The 23,465-nt window shown below is 44.2% G+C and overlaps 3 protein-coding genes across 4 annotated transcripts in view; all 3 read right to left on the reverse strand.

The window, feature by feature from the left end:
• Nucleotides 1-23,465, reverse strand: part of LOC113643290 (low affinity immunoglobulin gamma Fc region receptor III-like) — a 546,637-nt gene that overhangs the window by 44,983 nt on the left and 478,189 nt on the right. The gene's annotated exons all lie outside the window — the stretch shown is intronic.
• LOC125138517 (DNA-directed RNA polymerase II subunit RPB1-like) lies at nucleotides 1,528-4,718 on the reverse strand. 2 transcript variants are annotated; one of them, XM_047799975.1, is made up of 2 exons: nucleotides 4,617-4,718; nucleotides 1,528-2,046 (listed from the first exon to the last, which is right to left on the reverse strand). In XM_047799975.1, exon 2 carries the CDS (start codon nucleotides 1,967-1,969, stop codon nucleotides 1,577-1,579), a length of 393 nt encoding a protein of 130 aa, XP_047655931.1. In that variant the 5' UTR covers nucleotides 1,970-2,046; nucleotides 4,617-4,718; the 3' UTR covers nucleotides 1,528-1,576. The 2 variants fall into 2 exon arrangements, with proteins under 2 accessions (XP_047655931.1, XP_047655930.1); XM_047799974.1 differs by lacking the exon at nucleotides 4,617-4,718 and adding an exon at nucleotides 2,378-2,713 and having other exon boundaries at nucleotides 1,528-2,061.
• LOC125138520 (DNA-directed RNA polymerase II subunit RPB1-like) lies at nucleotides 21,802-22,877 on the reverse strand. Its single transcript, XM_047799980.1, has 2 exons — nucleotides 22,652-22,877; nucleotides 21,802-22,335 (listed from the first exon to the last, which is right to left on the reverse strand). Exons 1-2 carry the CDS (start codon nucleotides 22,653-22,655, stop codon nucleotides 21,851-21,853), a joined length of 489 nt encoding a protein of 162 aa, XP_047655936.1. The 5' UTR covers nucleotides 22,656-22,877; the 3' UTR covers nucleotides 21,802-21,850.

Below are 23,465 nucleotides of genomic sequence, written 5' to 3' on the forward strand. Positions count from 1 at the left end.
CCTGTAGTCTGGTTCTGGAGAACTGATCCATCTTTATAGAAATCAGCTCGGAGGTTTGAAGGATTTCGGTTGTGATATAAACAGCGTAGAGTCAGAGGATGTCCCTCAGTCACAGGATGGACAGGACTCTCCAGGATCACATCACCATCTAGAACACAGAAAATCACTAAGAAGGAAATCCACACACTATGATGTGTCTGTAGATAATAAATAAAGGTTCTCTAATTTATCTCTATATAACTTCAAACCCTCTAAAACCATGGAGTCTGGAGGTGTTTCATCTAAATCTTAAAAAAATTATTTTGTCCTCATAAACAGTTTCTCCCAAATGAAATCTCAGAGTTCTAAATATTCTGTAATGAATCATTTCCCTTTTCCTTTAACATTAAACACACTACATGAAGACTCACCATGCACTGTGATGTTGACAGGATTACTGTTTTCTCCAGATTCAGACTCACACCAGTAAACTCCAGTGTAGGATGTGGAGAGGAAGCTGATGGTACATGTAGATCCTGTAACTGATCCCCAGTGTGAACAATCTAACACTCTCTCACTGTGTGTGTATCGTCTCACTGTCCATCCAGTAGACTTACTCTGGTCCTCACAGCTCAGTGAGAGAGAGTCATTAGTAAAGTGTTGAGTTCTGCTGGGATTGATGATCAGAGAGACTGGAGTAGATTCAACTGAAATACAGAAAAGAGCCATGTAAATAAATATTATGTTTTTTTTTTTTTTTTTAAATATTTGTAAATTTAAATTTTTTTATTTTCCTGTTACCAAGAAAAATGGCCAATCATCAAAGAGAGGAGGCATCATGAAATACAGGAGAACACAAGAAAAATCACTTAGGACTCTTTGTAATAAATACTTTATAACCTAATCATACTTTATAACCTAATTATACACATGATTAAATAAATACTGCATTAATCTGATGTTACATTTACACTTTTATCTTCTACAATTCAACATAACAGTTAAGTTTCCTCACCAGTGATCCATAGTGGCTGTAGATTGCTGTACTGTGTGTGAAGGGCTGGTTCTCCTCTCTCTCCTCTGCACATATAAACTCCTGTGTGTTTAAGAGCAGCAGGACTGAGAGTGTAGTTGCCTCCAGATCCTCTGCTGCTGTCTGAGAGGAGCTCCACATACACAATATAGCCACGATTATTCTTTATTTCAGTTAATCCGTCTCTGTAGGGAACAACTGTGTACCAGCTGAATGTCCAGTCTGTAGAGGAGTTTGTAACCTCACAGCTTAGAGTCACTGAGTCTCCTTCAGTCAGCCAGCTGTGTGGAGATACACTCAGTACTGCCTGTGGTCTCTCTGTTACACAGGAAATACAAGATGAGTTTTTATCTTGTTGTGAAAAATCCCAGAACCCAGCAGTAAAAAACAGAGAGACATGCCTTAAGGCGATTATGATTGGAGTCATAAGACACATGGGGATAAACCCCAGATGTTGTAATAATCTTAAGGTAATATATAACTAGAGAATAAAATAACCACACTTGAGTCAGAGGGTGGATAGAAGGTGATTTATTATTATTATTAAGGTGTTTTTATTAGGCCTTAGTAAAGGGGAGTAGTAGGAGTGTAATCTGGAGATCCAGGAGTGTAATCTGGAGATTCAGGAGTGTAATCTGGAGACGCAGGGTTAGAATCAGAGGGAGAAGATGGAAAGGTGGGAGAGAGGGGACGAACATAGGCATAAGGAGGGGGGGAGCCGGGAGTTCCAGGCTCACGGGTGCAAGGGTGAGCATGAGGACAGCCATCAGTTTGAGATCCCCTGTCCACGAGGTTTACCAGAGTGGTTTGAGAGGAGGACATGAGAACAGGAGGATTTCTCATAATAGGGGATGGCAGATAAGCATGCGCAGGCAGTTCAGGAGAAATGAGCTGTTCCAGAAGCGTAGTGAGCTCAGAGATGATATGACGCAGTTGGAAGCGGCGATAGCCGGCCATGGGGTCAGCAGGCGCAGGTCTTGGATAGGGAGAAGGACGAGGGTCCCGGCGGGTGTAGCCAGGCTGAATTGACCGACCTGGAGGTGAAGGATCTAAGGAGAGAAAAGAGTAACTGACTTAGTAGAGATAGAGGAAATGAAGCTTGAGATATGTATATGTTAGCAAGCCCAGCCAGGGGATAAAAAGACAGGCTGAGATCATAAACAATTAACAGGCTTGAGAAGTTAAAGAACTCCACTTGTACACAAGCAATATTACAGCAGCAATAGCTTAACAATAGTAATGTTATAGAATGACGAATAGGTAAGAGCCTTTTTACATAATATCATGTGACATAAAATAGACTCATAGAGTGAATATAATCAGAAAACATCATATACAGGAGAAGATAGCAAAAGGGAAACTTACTCATTTTAGTTGAATGCAGGTTTACTCCTCAGGGCAGATGTCTGTCGTAAAAGACTCAGAAGCAAATGGCAAATGTAACTTTGACGAGGGAATGGAGCCCCTTTTTGTGCACATTTGTAATAACAAATGTAAACTTGTTATGAAAAATGGGAAAGACAGTGGTTCTCAGACCTTGGCCCATAGCGATAACATGTTAGGTAGAATGGAAAAAACCATTGTTCCCAGACCGTAGCTCATGAATTGTTATGGAAAATGAAGAAGACCATGGGTCTCAGACCTTGGCCCATAGCGAAAACATGTTAGGTAGAATGGAAAAAAACAGGGGGCCACAGTCCTAGGCCCTGAGAACTAAAGGAAGGAAAATCCATAAATGGGCATTTGGTGCTCATAAACATGTTGTGCAGACTGAAGAAGGCCCAGGTGTTTAGTCTAAAGTTATGCGAAATAAGGGAAGGAAAATCCATAAATGGGCATATGGGTGAAAGGTAATGGGAAATCAGGGGAAATTGGGTCCGGGTGTTTAGAGAACATAGTGGGTAATGCCGATAAAAACAGGTGATATGGCACCTGGGACTCCAAAAAATAGTGGGAAACGAAGCGGGGGCGAGGAGTGTTAGGATATATATATATCCGGGGCGAGCGGGCCAGTTGGGGGTTGTTTTTATTTTCGCAAGGACGTCGCGAGAGTTTTTGTTTCTTTCTTGATTGATTTGGCATGACATGCCCTTATGGGTTTTAATTTGTTACTTTGAATTTGGTAATTTGTTACTTTTAATTTGGCAATAATTTGTTACTATTAAATTTGGCAATTTGATACTTTGAATTTGGCAACTACAATTTGTTGGCTGATTGACCACAATAAAGAAGTTTGCTCATTCTCATCCAGGCCTGAGGAGTTTTCTCAGTTTCTTTTGTAGTAATTATAGAGTTAACAGTGAAATTTAACTAAAAGCCTAAGAGAAGAGGACACCCTGTGATGTGTCGACTTGGAGACCGGCTCTGAGTTCCGACATATCTAATGGCACCCCAGATGGGACTTCAAAGGGGCTAGCTTGACCTGTGTCCGGGACCAGGACCACTCTCTCTGAAGGGTCACAGAGGCCGGCCATAATAATAAGGTAAGCAGACGCCTGTTATATTCGAAGTCTGTGTGTAGTGAATCTGTGGCCTGAAAAGGGAGGGGTGGCCCTGGGAGGCGGACAGCTGCCCTTGAAGTCAAGAACTCTTAAGGGTGAAATACAGTATAATCAGTATAATAACTGGATGAGAAGGGCAATAGATAAAGTTGTTTTTTGTTTTGATTTGTGACTGTGTGAGTGGCAGGGTAAAATCTCATGGGCGGATTCTGTTGTGAGAGGCACACACACACTTAGACAGTGAGAGAGGTGTGAGTGTGTGACAGGCATAATCTCATGAGTGAGTTCTGTCGTGAGAGACACGCACACGGAGAAAGAGGGAGAGGTGTGTGTGTGTGGCAGAACAAAAATCTCATGGGTGCATTCTGTCGTGAGAGACACACACACGGAAAGAGCGAGCGAGAGACAGAGTGAGGGGTGTGTGTGTGTGTGACAGAAAAAAACTCATGAGTGAATTCTGGTGTATACATTTTTACTTATTTATATTTGTGGTATTAAGGATTGAAAATTCCTGTGGCGTACCGCCGGTGTGTATATAACTCACAGCCGGGACTGAACGGGCAGGTGGAGAAAACGCGTTGGCCCTAGATAGGGTAGGGCTGGTGGGGGCCCCCTGGGGTACGGTAAAGTACCCCGTATTTATAAGTGTTATAAGTGTTTATATACGTGCACGTTATCATCATAAATATACGGCACATAAGTACACAGTCATAAATGGCACATAAGTACACAGTCATAAATATACGGTCATAAGTATATAAATAAGTGTACGCCATATATAAAATATTATAAGTGTACGCCATATAAGTATATAATAAATGATACGTGTACGGTGTGTATTGTGTATGAATTGTTCATGTGTTTATGTGCACGTGTGTATTTGTGTATTGTCAAACTGAATGACGATTCAGTTTGATGTGTGATAAAGTATAAACAAGCAATTGTGAAGTGTTGTATGGCACTTATAAGATCTTATAAAATGAGTTGCAACCTAGAGGCCTAAGTCGCACAAGCAGAACATAACATTTATTTAAGTTACACAAGCAGTCCATTATAACAGAGAACTGTATGAGACAGACACACTAAGTGAGGATGTGATTCACCTGATTCATCTGATTCACTTCACGTCATAGTTTAGTTTTCAATAAATGTTTTCCACATACCCCCAAGGGTCCAACAAGTAGCATTTTAATCCGAATTGCTGTGCTCGCTTTGCGGTGATTTTTTTTCTCGAGGACTGTGCACGGAGTTTGCTCCCGTCCATTTTTTCCGACTCTCGCTTCCTAGTGATGAACTACAAATTCGGTGTCATGTTTGTAGTCCAGCTTTACATGAGCCAATAGTGCCTCGTAGAGCAGAGATAGACAAGCTTAGAAGCCAATACCCGGTAACCGGTATTTGGTTGGCAGTTGGGCCAGCCAGTAACAAAGAGCGAGACTCTGACGTCCCCAATAATAAAATTTAGCCAATAAGGAGACGATTTTAACGAGGAGCGATAAGGGCCATCTGGCAAGGGGCCAGGTGTGCCCGCTACTGAAGAACACTGTGAAAACAAGATTGATTGTTATGACTTACATTCCAAAGCTGAACACACAGAACAGCTTTTCTGAGTCTTTTCTCTTTTCGTGAGCAGATACTAATGCTGAATGGGAAAACATTCATATAATAAATCATTTTAATTTTGTTAAAGAATTTAGACAAGTCTAGGGCCATTTGTGTTGACTTCATAGAAAATTAAATTTTGTGTTGGGGGAAAGTTTTAAGGTTAGTAGTGTTAAACCAGGTGTAGGTCATTTTGTTTTATCTTTATTTTTTGTATTTGTTTTATTATTAACCTTTGTTTTATTTTTGTTGTTGTTTGGTTATATGGATTCCATAAGCTGAAAATCTATACAATCAGCTAGTGTTCCTGGGTCCACACATATGCATAGTCATTCATACATACATAGATACATAGTGGTTTTAATTCATACCGGGACTGACATAAACTCCAATATGATTTATAATTACATTAATAACCTAATGGCCTAATGTAGTGTTTTTGTTTTTTGGGTTTTTTTACAGAAAGCATTTTAGCTTCTGTAACTTTGTGCCAGTGAGGCCTAGGATCACCCTGACATTTGTAGCACACACAGAGAGGTTGTTTTGGTTCCAATGAGATTGTTGTTTTCTCTCTCTCTCTCGCTCTTCTGAGTGTTAGAGGTTTTAGAAGCTGAAACTTGGAGCATTATCTAACTGTGTATACATTATGTTATAAGTGGTGCCTGCTCCGGTCCCCATGTGGCAGGCTGAAGCTCAGGCCGCTGTATGTTTCGTCTACCGGATCTGCGACCCTCCGGGCCGAGGCCGGCCCCTCATACCTGGGCAGTAGGGTGTATAGGGGGTACTGGGTTTTTTATTTTTCATCCTCATGGGGTGGAAGCTCAGACGGCACGCGGGCGAAAAGATATATAGTTTAGGAAAACCTAGAGGTAGAGAAAGGGTTACTGCCGAGGGAAAGACAGTGATATGGCACCTGGGACCTCCAAAAAATAGTGGGAAACGAAGCGGGGCGAGGAGTGTTAGGATTATATATATCCGGGGGCGAGCGGGGCCAGTGGGGGGTTGTTTTTATTTTCGCAAGGACGTCCGCGAGAGTTTTGTTTCTTTCTTGATTGATTTGGCATGACATGCCCTTATGGGTTTTAATTTGTTACTTTGAATTTGGTAATTTGTTACTTTTAATTTGGCAATAATTTGTTACTATTAAATTTGGCAATTTGATACTTTGAATTTGGCAACTACAATTTGTTGGCTGATTGACCACAATAAAGAAGTTTGCTCATTCTCATCCAGGCCTGAGGAGTTTTCTCAGTTTCTTTTGTAGTAATTATAGAGTTAACAGTGAAATTTAGCTAAAAGCCTAAGAGAAGAGGACACCCTGTGATGTGTCAACTTGGAGACCGGCTCTGAGTTCCGACATATCTAATGGCACCCCAGATGGGACTTCAAAGGGGCTAGCTTGACCTGTGTCCGGGACCAGGACCACTCTCTCTGAAGGGTCACAGAGGCCGTCATAATAAGAAGGTAAGCAGACGCCTGTTATATTCGAAGTCTGTGTGTAGTGAATCTGTGGCCTGAAAAGGGAGGGGTGGCCCTGGGAGGCGGACAGCTGCCCTTGAAGTCAAGAACTCTTAAGGGTGAAATACAGTATAATCAGTATAATAACTGGATGAGAAGGGCAATAGATAAAGTTGTTTTTGTTTTGATTTGTGACTGTGTGAGTGGCAGGGTAAAATCTCATGGGCGGATTCTTTGTGAGAGGCACACACACACTTAGACAGTGAAGAGAGGTGTGAGTGTGTGACAGGCCATAATCTCATGAGTGAGTTCTGTCGTGAGAGACACGCACACGGAGAAAGAGGGAGAGGTGTGTGGTGTGGCAGAACAAAAATCTCATGGGTGCATTCTGTCGTGAGAGACACACACACGGAAAGAGCGAGCGAGAGACAGAGTGAGGGGTGTGTGTGTGTGTGACAGGAAAAAAAACTCATGAGTGAATTCTGGTGTATACATTTTTACTTATTTATATTTGTGGTATTAAGGATTGAAAATTCCTGTGGCGTACCGCCGGTGTGTATATAACTCACAGCCGGGACTGAACGGGCAGGGTGGAAGAAACGCGTTGGCCCTAGATAGGGTAGGGCTGGGGGGCCCCCCTGGGGTACGGTAAAGTACCCCGTATTTATAAGTGTTATAAGTGTTTATATACGTGCACGTTATCATCATAAATATACGGCACATAAGTACACAGCCATAAATGGCACATAAGTACACAGTCATAATATACGGTCATAAGTATATAAATAAGTGTACGCCATATATAAAATATTATAAGTGTACGCCATATAAGTATATAATAAATGATACGTGTACGGTGTGTATTGTGTATGAATTGTTCATGTGTTTATGTGCACGTGTGTATTTGTGTATTGTCAAACTGAATGACGATTCAGTTTGATGTGTGATAAAGTATAAACAAGCAATTGTGAAGTGTTTTATGGCACTTATAAGATCTTATAAAATGAGTTGCAACCTAGAGGCCTAAGTCGCACAAGCAGAACATAACATTTATTTAAGTTACACAAGCAGTCCATTATAACAGAGAACTGTATGAGACAGACACACTAAGTGAGGATGGGATTCACCTGATTCATCTGATTCACTTCACGTCATAGTTTAGTTTTCAATAAATGTTTTCCACATACCCCCAAGGGTCCAACAAGTAGCATTTTAATCCGAATTGCTGTGCTCGCTTTGCGGTGATTTTTTTTTTTTTTTTCTCTCTTCTTCTTTTTCTCGAGGACTGTGCACGGAGTTTGCTCCCGTCCATTTTTTCCGACTCTCGCTTCCTAGTGATGAACTACAAATTCGGTGTCATGTTTGTAGTCCAGCTTTACATGAGCCAATAGTGCCTCGTAGAGCAGAGATAGACAAGCTTAGAAGCCAATACCCGGTAACCGGTATTTGGTTGGCAGTTGGGCCAGCCAGTAACAAAGAGCGAGACTCTGACGTCCCCAATAATAAAATTTAGCCAATAAGGAGACGATTTTAACGAGGAGCGATAAGGGCCATCTGGCAAGGGGCCAGGTGTGCCCGCTACTGAAGAACACTGTGAAAACAAGATTGATTGTTATGACTTACATTCCAAAGCTGAACACACAGAACAGCTTTTCTGAGTCTTTTCTCTTTTCGTGAGCAGATACTAATGCTGAATGGGAAAACATTCATATAATAAATCATTTTAATTTTGTTAAAGAATTTAGACAAGTCTAGGGCCATTTGTGTTGACTTCATAGAAAATTAAATTTTGTGTTGGGGGAAAGTTTTAAGGTTAGTAGTGTTAAACCAGGTGTAGGTCATTTTGTTTTATCTTTATTTTTGTATTTGTTTTATTATTAACCTTTGTTTTATTTTTGTTGTTGTTGGTTATATGGATTCCATAAGCTGAAAATCTATACAATCAGCTAGTGTTCCTGGGTCCACACATATGCATAGTCATTCATACATACATAGATACATAGTGGTTTTAATTCAGACCGGGACTGACATAAACTCCAATATGATTTATAATTACATGAATAACCTAATGGCCTAATGTAGTGTTTTTGTTTTTTGGGTTTTTTTACAGAAAGCATTTTAGCTTCTGTAACTTTGTGCCAGTGAGGCCTAGGATCACCCTGACATTTGTAGCACACACAGAGAGGTTGTTTTGGTTCCAATGAGATTGTTGTTTTCTCTCTCTCTCTCTCTCTCTCTTCTGAGTGTTAGAGGTTTTAGAAGCTGAAAACTTGGAGCATTATCTAACTGTGTATACATTATGTTATAAGTGGGTCGTTAGATGAGACCCAAGATTACCGACAAGTTAACAACAATTTAAATTTAAATGGTTTATTCTGTTCACTTTTATTTGTTAGTTTTTTGTTTTTCTTTCTCCTGTTTTGACAATGTAACAACGTTTACAACTCAACTCAACAGTTTGATTTGATTATTTATCTAAGTGGTTAAACTGGTTTGATTGATTGATTGATCGATGGAGGGTTTATTTGATCTTGTTTGATTTATTAGTGAGTTAACTATTTGAATAGGTTAATGCTTGGTTGAATATACAATTATATGAATGTGTAGTTGGTTGATTTTAATCAAGTTTAATTTTCAGTTTTATTTGAATTTCATAGAGTTATACTTATTGGACTTATACTCTGATTTTTTATCTGCTTTGTTTTTTGAGAGCCAGACTAGAACCCCCCAGCAACCCCGATTACCAGAAAAAGAATAAAAACGTCCAACTACAATAGTTACAGAACCACGTGATAGAGCCACAATGGTGAGACCGGAGTGCATGATGGACAGAGGGAAGAACTTAATAACTCCAGCTACAATTATAATAATAAAGCACAAGAAGGCTGAAAAAGAAATTAAGAAGTACATGAAAAAATGGCAAGACCGGACAAGGGGAGAATTGCAGTGGCCCGAAGGTGGAACATTCGATGAAGGGAAATGTAAGAAGATGAAGGAAAGGATAGAATGTTGGGGGGAAGCAAAAAAAGAGAGTATCGAGAAAACTATGAAGAAATGGGAGATAGTGGAGTGGTTTGAAGAGGAAGGAAAGAGAAGAAGGGAAGAGAAGCTAAAAGCGGAACCAAGCAAAGAACAGGGAAAAGAGAAGGCTACAGCCCCACCATCAGATGAATGGGGGGAACAGCTACAGCCCCCACCTTACAATCAACAATATAAGCCCAACCATCATGGCATATATCCCGTAATAAATACGGGGAAGGCGAGTGAAACACAAGAAATAGAACTGGAGATCATAGGAGGGCAAGTCAGAGGAGTCATCCGGCCGACAGCAGTAGAAAAAGAGCAAGAAGGCTGCCCTCCCATGGTAAAGGGCGGTATAAGAGGAGAAGAAGGAAAATACCCAGAATGCCCAGAAGGGGCTACAGGAGGAAGAGAGGAAGCGCTGGAAGATGATGAATACCGACGCCTGTACTGGGACAGGGAGGTGGAGAAAGCTAATGCCCGATGGGAGGAAGGGGACTCCCACTTATCGAGGCAACAAGCAGAGGAGCGTAATATGGAGTGGTTGACTGAATACACACACCCGCCAGGTTTAAAAAGACACAGCACACCAACAGCACATTGGGCAGGGGAACATATGGAGCCACAAATGGAAGATGTCTGCCAGTCGGGAAGGAGAGGATTAATAAAGACCGGGCAGGTGGAACATCATAAGAGCCTAAGCGAAGCCCAGGGGTCCCTAAGCAAACCAAACGACTGTGCAACAAAAAGGACCCTCATAGCGGTCCAGGAGGAGCAAGAAAAGAAACAGCAGACCAAGGCAGATGGGAATTTATCACCCAGTGGAAAGACAGAGGAGGGGCGGCAACGGCATCCACAGCTGATGGAAGGTACAGAGATGCCCGGCGAGGGAATAAAAAGACGGAGTAACCAAAAGTCCCTCACCCCATGGAAATGGTGAGTGATGACGACATAAGCTCAAGGGCGGCCCCAGTGAATGTGGAGCCCCCGCACGATATAAGAGGAGTAAGAGTGAGACTGCAGGGAGAAGTGCAGCTGACCCCCCTGGAAACAGAAGGCGTGTGGCAGAACGAAGAGCAGGAAAGAGCAATAAGGGAAGCTCTGGAACGAAGCCAAAAACAGATGTGACGATGGAGGAGTTACGAGGTCAAGCATCACGACTAGAAATGAAAGTGGAGGAATTGGAATTGGAATATAAATACTTGGAGGAGGAACAGAAACGAGCGGAGAAACAATTTAAAATTCTCCAAAGAACAAGAAAGACACGGAAGAAGTTAGACAAACAAAAATGGGGCGACATCCAAAGAAACAGACACATGCAGACCCGATCCCAGACGGAAAGAGGGAGAGGTGGGGAGACGCAGCAGGTGACCCCCGAAAGTGAGAGTTCCAGTGAAGAAGAGGAGGAGACAGAAGCACCAAGAGCAACACAGCTCCCCCTGATAGTTAAAGGAAAGCAAATGCATTATGTGCCATGGACATTTATGGATGTGACTGGATTGGTAAAAAGACTGCCAAGTGTGTGCGAAGGAGCACAAAGGTGGATCACAAAGTTTGAGGAACAAACAACTGGACAAAGTTTGGCTCTGGGAGATTTGAAGGCAATCCTATGCCAAACCATAGGAAAAGCAAAAATGATGGAAATATTCCACCTTGCTGGATTAGGAAGAGAGGCAGATGATCCAAGGGGAGATGGAATAACCTTCGGCCCATACAGGAATGACCTGTGGGATCAGTTAAGGACGGCCTACCCAACCAAGGCAGACCCAGGAAAAGTGGAAAAAATAAAGCTGGAAGATGGAGAAGGGGTGGCCGAATTATACTGAAACTCCAGGAGTCCTGGAGAGAGGAGATGGGAGCAGCATGGGATGAGACACCCGCAAGTGAGACACTGTTTAAACTCATGTTAAAAAGGGCACTCCCTGAGGAAGTCCAAGACCAACTGGAAACAGTGGTGGGTCTAAACACCATGCCATGGGCCACCTTTGAAGCGAATGTAATACACTATACAGAGTTACACAGAAAAAGGAAGAAGGAGGAGAAAAAGGCTGCAGAAGATTTAGTAGTACAATTGCACAAGGCGCAGCTGGGAGAACTAGCAAGAAATAAACAAGAAAGCCATGAAAAGAAAAAGAAGGAAGATAAAGTCTATGCCTCAAAACAGGCGGCAGTCATGGTGGCTCCGACCGCTGCTGAAGCCGCGCCACCTCCAATTGGAGGAGTACCACAAGTGATGGTGACTCAGTCACAGCCACTGCCTCCAACCATGATGCAATACCCAATGCAACACCCAATGAGTTATCCCATGAATCCTCAGTATGCACCCCAACAGCGTGGATGGGGACCACCCAGAGGTCGGGGAAGAGGAGGACAGGGAAGACAACCTCCACAAAGACCGGCCTGGAGAACAGGAGGACAAGAGAGAAGAACCTGCTGGAATTGCAATCACCCAAGTCACCTGAAACAAGACTGTCCCTACCTACAATATGGGGCACTAGGAGGGGCCATGGGAAACCAAGGACAGACACAGATGCCTGCTCCAATGCTTCAACAAGGAGCAGGGCAGTCGGGAATGCAGCATGCACTCGCAGCAACACCACAAGGAGCTGGGAATTGGGCAGGCCAATGGCTGGGCCCAGGATTTCAAGGACGAGCCCCAGCACCACCTGGAGGGGGCCCATCGGGCCCAACTCCTGGAGGAATGTGAAGAGGCCCAGAGAAGCCAGAGGGGGAGCTGGTGCAGTGTACCACCTCACTGCACCCTGCACAGGAACCAACAATTATGGTGGGAATCGGAAATGAAGTGCAGGCCCCATTCCTGATTGACACAGGAGCAACATTTACAAGCATTGGGAAAGAAGGCACAAAGCTTCCCCTCACGCGTAGAGCAATAAAAACAGTGGGCTTCTCAGGAAAAACTCAGACTCTACGATTCACTGAGCCGCAATGGATTACTATAGAAGGAATAGTAGTGCAAGCACCCTTACTTTACTCCCCAGACACTCCAGCTAATCTTCTTGGGAGAGATGTGCTTTGCAAACTAGGAGCTAAAATACACTGTGGCCCAACAGGAGTGTGGATAACACTCCCAGAAATGTTAGCTCAACAATACCTAGTAGTAAGCCAAGAAGAAGAAATGACAGAACTGGACAAGGTGTATTGGATGGAAATCAAGGACAAAGATACATCAAACATATGGCAAGAATACTCAGAATGGAAACCATGGCTAAACTACATACGTCCAGACTGCCGTGAGGCCAGGGACCATGGCATTGTACCCTGAAATATGATGAAGGGGGAAAAGATGAAGAATATGCATCATTATGGGAAGAACGACTAGAAGGAAGAAAATATCACATCAGCACGCACAGCATAATCCTTGGTCGGCAAGGAGTAGCTACATATGCTGTACTCCCTGAACTGATTCAAGAATGGTATCAAGTTGGAGACGCAGTCTCCCACATCTCCCTGATGATCGGGCAAGGGTATGAATCAAAAGACTTAGGGCCCATGATGAGAGAAGCAGGGAGGGTAGAGAAATGGAACCCGACAAGATATTCTAGGGTATGTGTGTCGGAAGACAAAACGTTCCTAAAGATAGATTATAAGGGGACAGAGCAAGTAGTAGCCACCACCATGCTAGTTAGTCAGCAGACAAAACTACAGGTGAGAGTAGAAGTGGAGGTACAGATGTCTCAAGTAGAAGACGAAGAAGAGCTGACAGAGAAGGAAGTAGAAGAATCACTAAGTGAAGTCCCAGAGCAATTATGGACTAAACATGCAACAGATGTAGGACTAGTCAAATCAGCAGGATTAGCGAAAATACAAATCAGACCTAACGCTCCACTACCCTATCAAAGACAATATCCATTATCCAAAGAAGCGGAAGAAGGGATAGGGCCAACTATTAAAGGGTTATTAGAAGCAGGGGTTTTAATCCCCACTAGGAGTCAGTGCAATACTCCAATTTTTCCGGTCAGAAAGCCCAAATCAGATAAATGGAGACTGGTCCACGATTTGAGACCAGTCAATCAGATAGTGGTGGCAGAGACCCCAATAGTCCCAGATCCACACACTTTGTTATCAAATATTCCAGAGGGAACGAAATGGTACACAGTAATCGATCTATGTTCAGCATTTTTTAGTATCCCATTGCACCCGGACTCTCAGCACTTGTTTGCATTTACGTATCGTGGGCAACAGTATACTTATACGAGGCTGCCCCAAGGCTATTGCGAAAGTCCATCAATATTCAACCAAGTACTGACCAGAGATCTGGTGAATTTACAACTGGAAAGCCGGATGGTCCAATACGTGGACGACCTCCTGATTTGTAGCCAATCAAAAGAGCAATGTGTGCAGGATTCTATAACAGTACTGAAGGCCCTAGCAACCAATGGGCACAAGGTCAGTAAAGAGAAGCTACAATTCTGCCAGAGAAAGGTGGAATATCTAGGACGAGTTCTAGAAGGAACAACACGAAGAATATTGCCGGCTCATGTACAAGCTATACGGGATGCACCACGACCTCAAACCGTGCGCCAGATGTTGTCATTCCTGGGCATGGCAGGATTTAGCAGACCATGGATATGCGAATTTGCCTTAAAAGTACAACCACTTAGAAATATGATAAAAGCTGCTGATCAGGCTAAGCCCAACACACAGCTGACATGGACACCAGAAGCATCAGCAGCCTTCGAGATGTTGAAGGGCACACTAGCCTCAGCCCCAGCACTGGCTAGTCCGGATTACAGCAAACCATTTCACCTATACGTGTCAGAAAGACAGGGCTTTGCATCGGCAGTACTAATGCAGCAACAGCAAGGGGTAGGAAAACAACCTATTGCCTACTTCAGCACAGCATTGGACAACGTTGAGAAGGGCATACCGCCATGTTATCGTGCTCTATCAGCAGCAGCATTTGCATATCAAAAGGCTTCTACCATCACAATGGGTCACCCCGTGACCCTGTATACATCACATGCACTGCATGCATTATTGACAAGTCAAGCGTTTGTAATAACCAATGCGAGGCGCACAGGTTATGATGTGATACTGTCAGCACCGGAATTGACAATTGAAAGATGCAACACAGTTAACCCGGCCGAAAGGATGGTGCTGCCGAGTGAAGGGACTCCACACAATTGTACAGAAGAATCTGAAAAGTTCCTGAAAGCACGACCAGATTTAGAGTCCCAACCTCTTCTAGGGGCACAACAAACTTTCTTCGTGGATGGATCATGTTATCGTACCAATGAGGGAAACAAAGCGGGTTATGCAGTAGTAGAATATGACCTCATGAAGAATGTATATCAAACAATAAGCGGAGTGACTGTCCCACAACCATGCTCAGCTCAATTGGCAGAGATAAAAGCATTGACAGCAGCTTGTAAACTAGGAGCAGGGAGAATGTGTACAATATACACTGACTCAGCATATGCGTATGGGGTATGCCACGTTTTTGGACCAATCTGGGCACAACGAGGGTTCCTGAGGGCTGATGGTTCAACTATCTCCCATGGACCAGCCATAGCAGAACTGCTGGCAGCGATACAGATGCCTAAAAAATTAGCTATTGTGAAGTGCAGAGCTCACAGAACAGATGGAACAACAATAACAAAAGGAAACACTGCAGCTGATGAAGCAGCTAAAAAGGCAGCAGTAGGGGATGGATGCATAATGGCACTCATGCAGGGAGAAGAGCCAGATGCAGGTCCAGGAGAGATGTCAATGGAAGATGTGAGGGATGCACAAAACACAGCCAATCCGGAAGAAGTAGAACAGTGGAGAAAACGAGGCGCATTCCAGGACAAAGAGACAGAAGTATGGAGAAGCGGAGAGGGGTTGTGGGTGGCACCCACAGCCCTTTTACCAATGCTGATAAAGGAAGCCCACGGGATAGATCACTGTAACAGAAGGGTGATATTAGACACTGTCAGGAAAAACTGGTGGTCTCCGTACCTAGCCAGCTACGTAGATAAAACACTAAGAACATGTGAGCTCTGTGCTAAAAGAAATGTCAGAAAGGGTTTCACGGCCCCAATAGGACACATTCCAGAACCTCGAGGGCCGTTTCGACACTTAATGATGGATTTTGTGGACATGGCAGAAAAGGCAGAGGGAAAGCGATACATTTTGGTAGTGATTGACATGTTTAGTAGATGGGTAGAAGCAGTGGCCTGTGCCAGGAATGATGCTAAGACAGTGGCAAAATTCTTGTGTAGAGAAGTAATCCCAAGGTTTGGTATTCCAGATCAGTTGAGTTCAGATAATGGACCTCATTTTGTGAATAAAGTAGTTGAATCCATTGCACAAGCGTTGTGCATTAATCATAAGATGGGATGTGTCTATCACCCAAGCTCACAGGGAAGAGTAGAAAGAGCCAACGGTGTGCTAAAAGAGAAAATTGCAAAGATATGCGCCAGCACAAGCCTGAATTGGGTACAGGCTTTGCCACTGGCTCTGATGAAAATGCGTTCACAGACAAATCGTACAACGCACTTGACACCGCATGAAATGGTAACAGGCAGGCCGATGCCCGTGGCTTTTACGCGAGGACCCTATAAGGGCCCATCACTTGAACAGATGGAAGGTGAAATGTCAAGCTATGTGAAGCATTTAACCCATATCCATAGACTCTTGTGTTCGCAGGTGAGTCCGGCTACGCATGGCACAGAAGTGGAGGAACCACGTAACCAGGTAGAGCCAGGAGACTACGTGTACATCAGAACATTCAAGAGAAAACATTGGAGACAGCCAAGAAGAGAAGGACCCTTTAAAGTGGTGTTAGCTACCCCCACGGCAGTCAAGGTCGAAGGTAAGGAATACTGGTACCACCTTAATCATTGTTGTCGTGCGACAGCTGTAGCAAACACTGGGGAAGAATCTTCAACCTCAAAGACGAGGGCGCAGCCCCAAGAACAGCCACACGCCATAGAACAAAGAACCGGGAAACAGCCCTCCACGTCTGAGGCAGGACAACAGCGGGCAGGTCAGTCACCCGCCGACAAAAGGAAAGAAAAAGACTACAGGATTTCGTATTCTGAGGACCAGGATTATAGTGATCCCTATGGTCCTGACCTAGTGACAGGCCCGGCCGCTGGAACACGGGCCAAAGCTAGAGCACGCACACAGCAAATCCACCTGCCAGGGAACGTTGAGACATCAATCCCTGCCCCTGTAGGTGACATTGTTGAGGATAATCCAGGAGGTTACACAAGCTCAGCGAGGGATTAGATATTTAGATTAGATATTGTTGGAGACCTAAAGTTATAACAAATCGTTTGTGAATCATGGCTCAACTAGCCACTCCCCAAAAAGAGAACACAGACGAGAAACCACTAGATAAACTCGATGGAACTCATAAACAATATAAAGACAGACTAACTGTACAAATCTTTTATATGGCATGTGTAATAAGCATACTTCTGAATCTAGCAATCGCAGTAGGAATTTTTACAGTTAAAATTCGTACCTATACCCTACATAATGACACTCATAATGACTCATTGCCCTATCACACCTCCGAATCAGGCTCACGGCTCAGACGTAGTATAGGCACAGGTTCCGCCACTATAGGGGGACGCACAGTTTTTCAGGGGAAAAGCTCCTATCCCATAATAGCGGGAGTTGACAGGACATCAGCCGAGACAGCTATTGAAAGTCACATAAAGTGTGCTCTAGGATTATTCACCCATGCTAGCAACCGCAGGAAAATAGGGAATGACACATGGTACTTCATGATGTATTCTTTTGACTACACTGGTCCCTTTTCGGCAGTAGTATCAGACCCGATACAGTGGGCGAAAAACCAGTCATCATCACACTACACCCTGACCCTAGAGATTCGAATTAAGCGACCAGGAGAGGCAACCCCAGATCCAACAACTAGCATTGTTATCAGTGGCCAACCTGCCAGAGGTGACGACGGCGGACATTGTAAGTTAATCCATGCCTTATGGTATTACAGTCTCCACGCGGACTCAGTTTATCCATCCTCATTGCAGAAAACGTTATTCCTTGAAACATATGAAGTCTATGTCTACGTCCCAGCCTGGAGTCCTGGCTTTCAGTTTTGTCAGGCAGGTATTGATTTTTGGGCTAAATGTGGCGGTTCAGGCAATAGTAAATGCGAAACACGCCACTCCAGGGTACGGGGGGAGTACGGGACACTTCAGAATTACGTTAAAGTGAACAGTATTAACCAATACAATACCACAGCTGACGGCATCGAGGGAAACCTCTATCGACAGTGGCTGACAGAAACTGCTCACCAGGTTGCTGCAAACAGTACCTGTGTAGTATGCCATGACCGGTCTAATCAAACTCCCTATGTAATGCCTACTAGAGGTGTGGATGAGTGTGATAAATCTCCATATAACGATACATATTTGTGTCCTGCACTGTGCCTGCTGGGGTCAGCAGCCAGAACCCATGGGCCGAAATGGATGGGCAACATAAGTAGATCATGTGCGTATCAGCCGGTAGCCTCGCCAATTCCTACAGATATGTCCGTTCAGATGCGGCCTAACCAGAAATTTCCACTATGTATTAAGTCCAGGGGATCAGTGTATGTCGGATTTATTCCTAAAACTGCCTGCATGGGAATATTAGATGCTCATCACCCTATAGTGAATGTGCTTCCACATTGTAAGACGACAGAATACGGATGTGAAAAGTCCGTTCCAGGTCTAATGACCGTCCCTAGTCTGAGATTTGGCACATTGCCACTGGCAGACATCTTCTGGTACTGTGGCGAGAGCACGGCGCTTCAGACCCTTCCTCGAATGTGGCATGGACTGTGTGCTCCAGTTGTGCTAGAGGGACATCTTACAGTGATGGCCTTAAATAACTCCCTCCTAGACCAACTCTTAACGCAAGCACACATCCATAACTCACGATCTATACGTGATATCTCAAAATATCTGCGACCCAGTAATGCGTCCGCGCTTCCTGCCTGGTCAGCAGACCCTGATATTTACATTGACTGGAGAGGAGAGCCTGTGGGTGTTCCAGAGGAGCATAGAGCCCTATCCGATGCAACCTCGATGGCATGGACCGTTTTGTTACCGCACGTGCAAGTACACAGAAATATGAAATGGATAAACTACATATGGTATAATCAGCAGCGCTTTATCAATCATACAATTGCGGCCTTAGGACTCATCTCAGAACAATTACATGCCACCACGCTGATGACAGTGGAGAACCGCTTTGCTATAGATCAAATGCGAGGGCCAGAACAGGGAGTGTGTGAAATGATCGGCACTGACTGTTGTGCCGTCATCCCCCTACATACGGGCCCTACAGGACCACTAACCACATTGCTTACCCAGATGAAAGCAGCCCGAGACCAGATGGTCCGGAACTCGGGCGCACCGGATCCAACCTGGTATAAGTGGTTACTTTCGGGAGATTGGATGGCAGGATTAATGCGTGTAGGCATGACAATTTTTACAGTATTAGTAGTCATAGCCTGTGTTGCGTGCTGCGGAATACCTCTTCTACGCGCGTTGATTGACAAAACAGTCCACTCTCTCTTTGGACAATATATGCAGATGCAGATGATGGAAATGGATCCAGACTCATTCCCGCTGCTGGACAAGAACATTAGTGATTCGGACTGGAACTAGCTGCACATATACAGGACTGTAACATATTGGTGTATGTCCATGTTTGTCTGTATCCCGTGTGTGTGTGTGTGTGTGTTTTTGTAAGTGTTGTGTACAGACTTATGGAGTGCATCCCATCCCGGCGTCCCCAGCGCCGCCAGCCAGTGCAACGACATCAGACGTGTGCCTGCCTTGAACCTGATTCTGAGGGTCTGGTGTACCGCTTTCATAGATATAATGACGATAACGCCCCACGCCTGGCCTGTTGCTCGTCTTGTAGAAGGTTAGGTAGGGAAGTATCCCTTTCGGCATACCGGTGGTGGTTATATCTTAGGCTTGAAAAGGAGCCCCAGCGGACTTGGCGATCGTATCCCCCCCTTGGATCGCACAGTCAGTGGATTACCCTGGAGGAGGACTCACGGCCTATCCCACTGATACTCTCACATGCAGACATCATGCTCGAAGAAGCGTCATGGGTGGTCATGCATCAACCTGACATGGACTACCAGCTTATGGATAGACTCATCCTGCGGGTTCACGCCTATGAACTCCGCCGGTGCATTTCCGTTGCATCACTGTATGGCCCTAAAACTAAGCATGCGTACCTCATATCACGCTATGTGCAGCAGCACGTTGTCCAGCAGTATTACTCTCTTTTCTTTTGTGGTTATCAACTGTGGACTACTCACACTAGTGGGGCACAAGCAGCCCTAGCGCGTCTACACCCGCAGCCAGCTTGGCTGGCTCAGTGCCTACAAACACGTAGAGACTCAGAAGTAGTAGTAATCCTTCCAAGAACATGTTACTCCCAAGCGTTCTCTGACATTTGGTATTCACTGAATAATAAACGGCGGATTAAAGCGCCATTGCCACGTTGGGTGTACGCGAGACACCACAATCATTATTGGTGGTGGCCCTAATTGTGACTGAATTCAGACTGTATACACACAAGCTTTGCTGTACATATGCTTAAGTAATGTGTTGGTATCTGTGTCTACTGGTCTATTGCCTGTTTTCTATATTGTATGTGAAGATTTGTTGCAGGCTATGTCGAACCCGCGGAGTAATCAGAGACAAGTCCAGCGTCCCCTCACGTGTGCCCGGTTAGAGGCGAGCCCGCGGGGTATCGCTTGTCGACTCGACGACGCTCCCGGTTACTGCTATACGTGCATCGTACTGGACAACGAGGTAGACCTGTCTGACTTCATCTGGAGGGACTTCAACCTGGGTGTATCACCACATCGGACCTGGCTGACATACCCTTCCCCACCGACGGCTGACACTTGGTTCACGTTGCTTGAGGACACACGCCCCGTATCACTTATCCTTGCACATGCAGATCTAGTCCTCCCTGAAGGACTGTGGGTTCATTCGTGCCATGAGAATGATTATTCTCTGGACAGGGGATTGCTTTTGCGGGTACACACATACGAGATACGGCGTTCCTTCTGTGTGGCCTCGACGTATGGACGTGGACGTGGACGCGCACATGCGTATATTATTTCCCGCCATGTACGGCAGGCTGCCGTACGGCAGTACTGTACGGTATTCTTTTGTGGATATAAACTCTGGACATCGCACACCAAAGATGTGCAACAAGGTCTACAGGATATGCAAAGACCACCCACTTTCATGGACTCATGGGCAGGGGGTGATTCGGATGCGGTTGTTCCCATTACTCGAGCTTTTCACGCTTATTGCCACAAAGACATTTGGAGATCCCTGCGTGCAGGCCGTCACATCAGAGCCCCGTTGCCACAGTGGATTCAAACCATGCAGCGTAATCACCATTGGTGGTGGTCGTAGGGACAGCTAGTTTTCTTATGCCCTGCAACTGTTTTTTTTTGTGTGTTTTTGTTTGTTTATTATGTTTACTATACCTTTAGTATGTTTATGCTGTATGTTTTGGTGACCCTGGTGACATTGCTTTCACTGTCGCGCTATAAACGCGGGCAGAGTGAGAATTTTCCCTCAAATCTGACTCCAAAGAGGTTTTTTCGCTCACTCCTGGCTCACCTTTTGAGATAAGAGCAAGCATGTGTTTTGTTTTATGTTTGTGTTATGTATGTTTTTTGATGTAGGGGAATAATGTTTTGTTTTATGTTTATGTTATGTATGTTTTTTGATGTAGGGGAATAATGTTTTGTTTTATGTTTATGTTATGTATGTTTTTTAATGTGGGGGAATAATGTTTTGTTTTATGTTTATGTTATGTATGTTTTTTAATGTGGGGGAATAATGTTTTGTTTTATGTTTATGTTATGTTCGTTTTTGTTGAGGGGAAATAAGGTTTTGGTTTATGGTTTATTAGACGTTGGGGTGAAGGTCGTCGTGATCAGATAGATATATGGGTTAGTGGGTTTATATTGTCTAGAACACAGCGACATAGATTTTGTGAGACTGTACAGTCTCACAGGGGGGAATAATGTTGTGAAAAATCCCAGAACCCAGCATTAAAAAACAGAGAGACATGCCTTAAGGCGATTATGATTGGAGTCATAAGACACATGGGGATAAACCCCAGATGTTGTAATAATCTTAAGGTAATATATAACTAGAGAATAAAATAACCAAATAACCACACTTGAGTCAGAGGGTGGATAGAAGGTGATTTATTATTATTATTAAGGTGTTTTTATTAGGCCTTAGTAAAGGGGAGTAGTAGGAGTGTAATCTGGAGATCCAGGAGTGTAATCTGGAGATTCAGGAGTGTAATCTGGAGACGCAGGGTTAGAATCAGAGGGAGAAGATGGAAAGGTGGGAGAGAGGGGACGAACATAGGCATAAGGAGGGGGGGAGCCGGGAGTTCCAGGCTCACGGGTGCAAGGGTGAGCATGAGGACAGCCATCAGTTTGAGATCCCCTGTCCACGAGGTTTACCAGAGTGGTTTGAGAGGAGGACATGAGAACAGGAGGATTTCTCATAATAGGGGATGGCAGATAAGCATGCGCAGGCAGTTCAGGAGAAATGAGCTGTTCCAGAAGCGTAGTGAGCTCAGAGATGATATGACGCAGTTGGAAGCGGCGATAGCCGGCCATGGGGTCAGCAGGCGCAGGTCTTGGATAGGGAGAAGGACGAGGGTCCCGGCGGGTGTAGCCAGGCTGAATTGACCGACCTGGAGGTGAAGGATCTAAGGAGAGAAAAGAGTAACTGACTTAGTAGAGATAGAGGAAATGAAGCTTGAGATATGTATATGTTAGCAAGCCCAGCCAGGGGATAAAAAGACAGGCTGAGATCATAAACAATTAACAGGCTTGAGAAGTTAAAGAACTCCACTTGTACACAAGCAATATTACAGCAGCAATAGCTTAACAATAGTAATGTTATAGAATGACGAATAGGTAAGAGCCTTTTTACATAATATCATGTGACATAAAATAGACTCATAGAGTGAATATAATCAGAAAACATCATATACAGGAGAAGATAGCAAAAGGGAAACTTACTCATTTTAGTTGAATGCAGGTTTACTCCTCAGGGCAGATGTCTGTCGTAAAAGACTCAGAAGCAAATGGCAAATGTAACTTTGACGAGGGAATGGAGCCCCTTTTTGTGCACATTTGTAATAACAAATGTAAACTTGTTATGAAAAATGGGAAAGACAGTGGTTCTCAGACCTTGGCCCATAGCGATAACATGTTAGGTAGAATGGAAAAGACCATTGTTCCCAGACCGTAGCTCATGAATTGTTATGGAAAATGAAGAAGACCATGGGTCTCAGACCTTGGCCCATAGCGAAAACATGTTAGGTAGAATGGAAAAAAACAGGGGGCCACAGTCCTAGGCCCTGAGAACTAAAGGAAGGAAAATCCATAAATGGGCATTTGGTGCTCATAAACATGTTGTGCAGACTGAAGAAGGCCCAGGTGTTTAGTCTAAAGTTATGCGAAATAAGGGAAGGAAAATCCATAAATGGGCATATGGGTGAAAGGTAATGGGAAATCAGGGGAAATTGGGTCCGGGTGTTTAGAGAACATAGTGGGTAATGCCGATAAAAACAGGTGATATGGCACCTGGGACTCCAAAAAATAGTGGGAAACGAAGCGGGGGCGAGGAGTGTTAGGATATATATATATCCGGGGCGAGCGGGCCAGTGGGGGGTTGTTTTTATTTTCGCAAGGACGTCGCGAGAGTTTTTGTTTCTTTCTTGATTGATTTGGCATGACATGCCCTTATGGGTTTTAATTTGTTACTTTGAATTTGGTAATTTGTTACTTTTAATTTGGCAATAATTTGTTACTATTAAATTTGGCAATTTGA

The sequence above is a fragment of the Tachysurus fulvidraco genome, chromosome 1 (genome assembly GCF_022655615.1).
Source record: "Tachysurus fulvidraco isolate hzauxx_2018 chromosome 1, HZAU_PFXX_2.0, whole genome shotgun sequence".
Classification (NCBI taxonomy): Eukaryota; Metazoa; Chordata; class Actinopteri; order Siluriformes; family Bagridae; genus Tachysurus; species Tachysurus fulvidraco.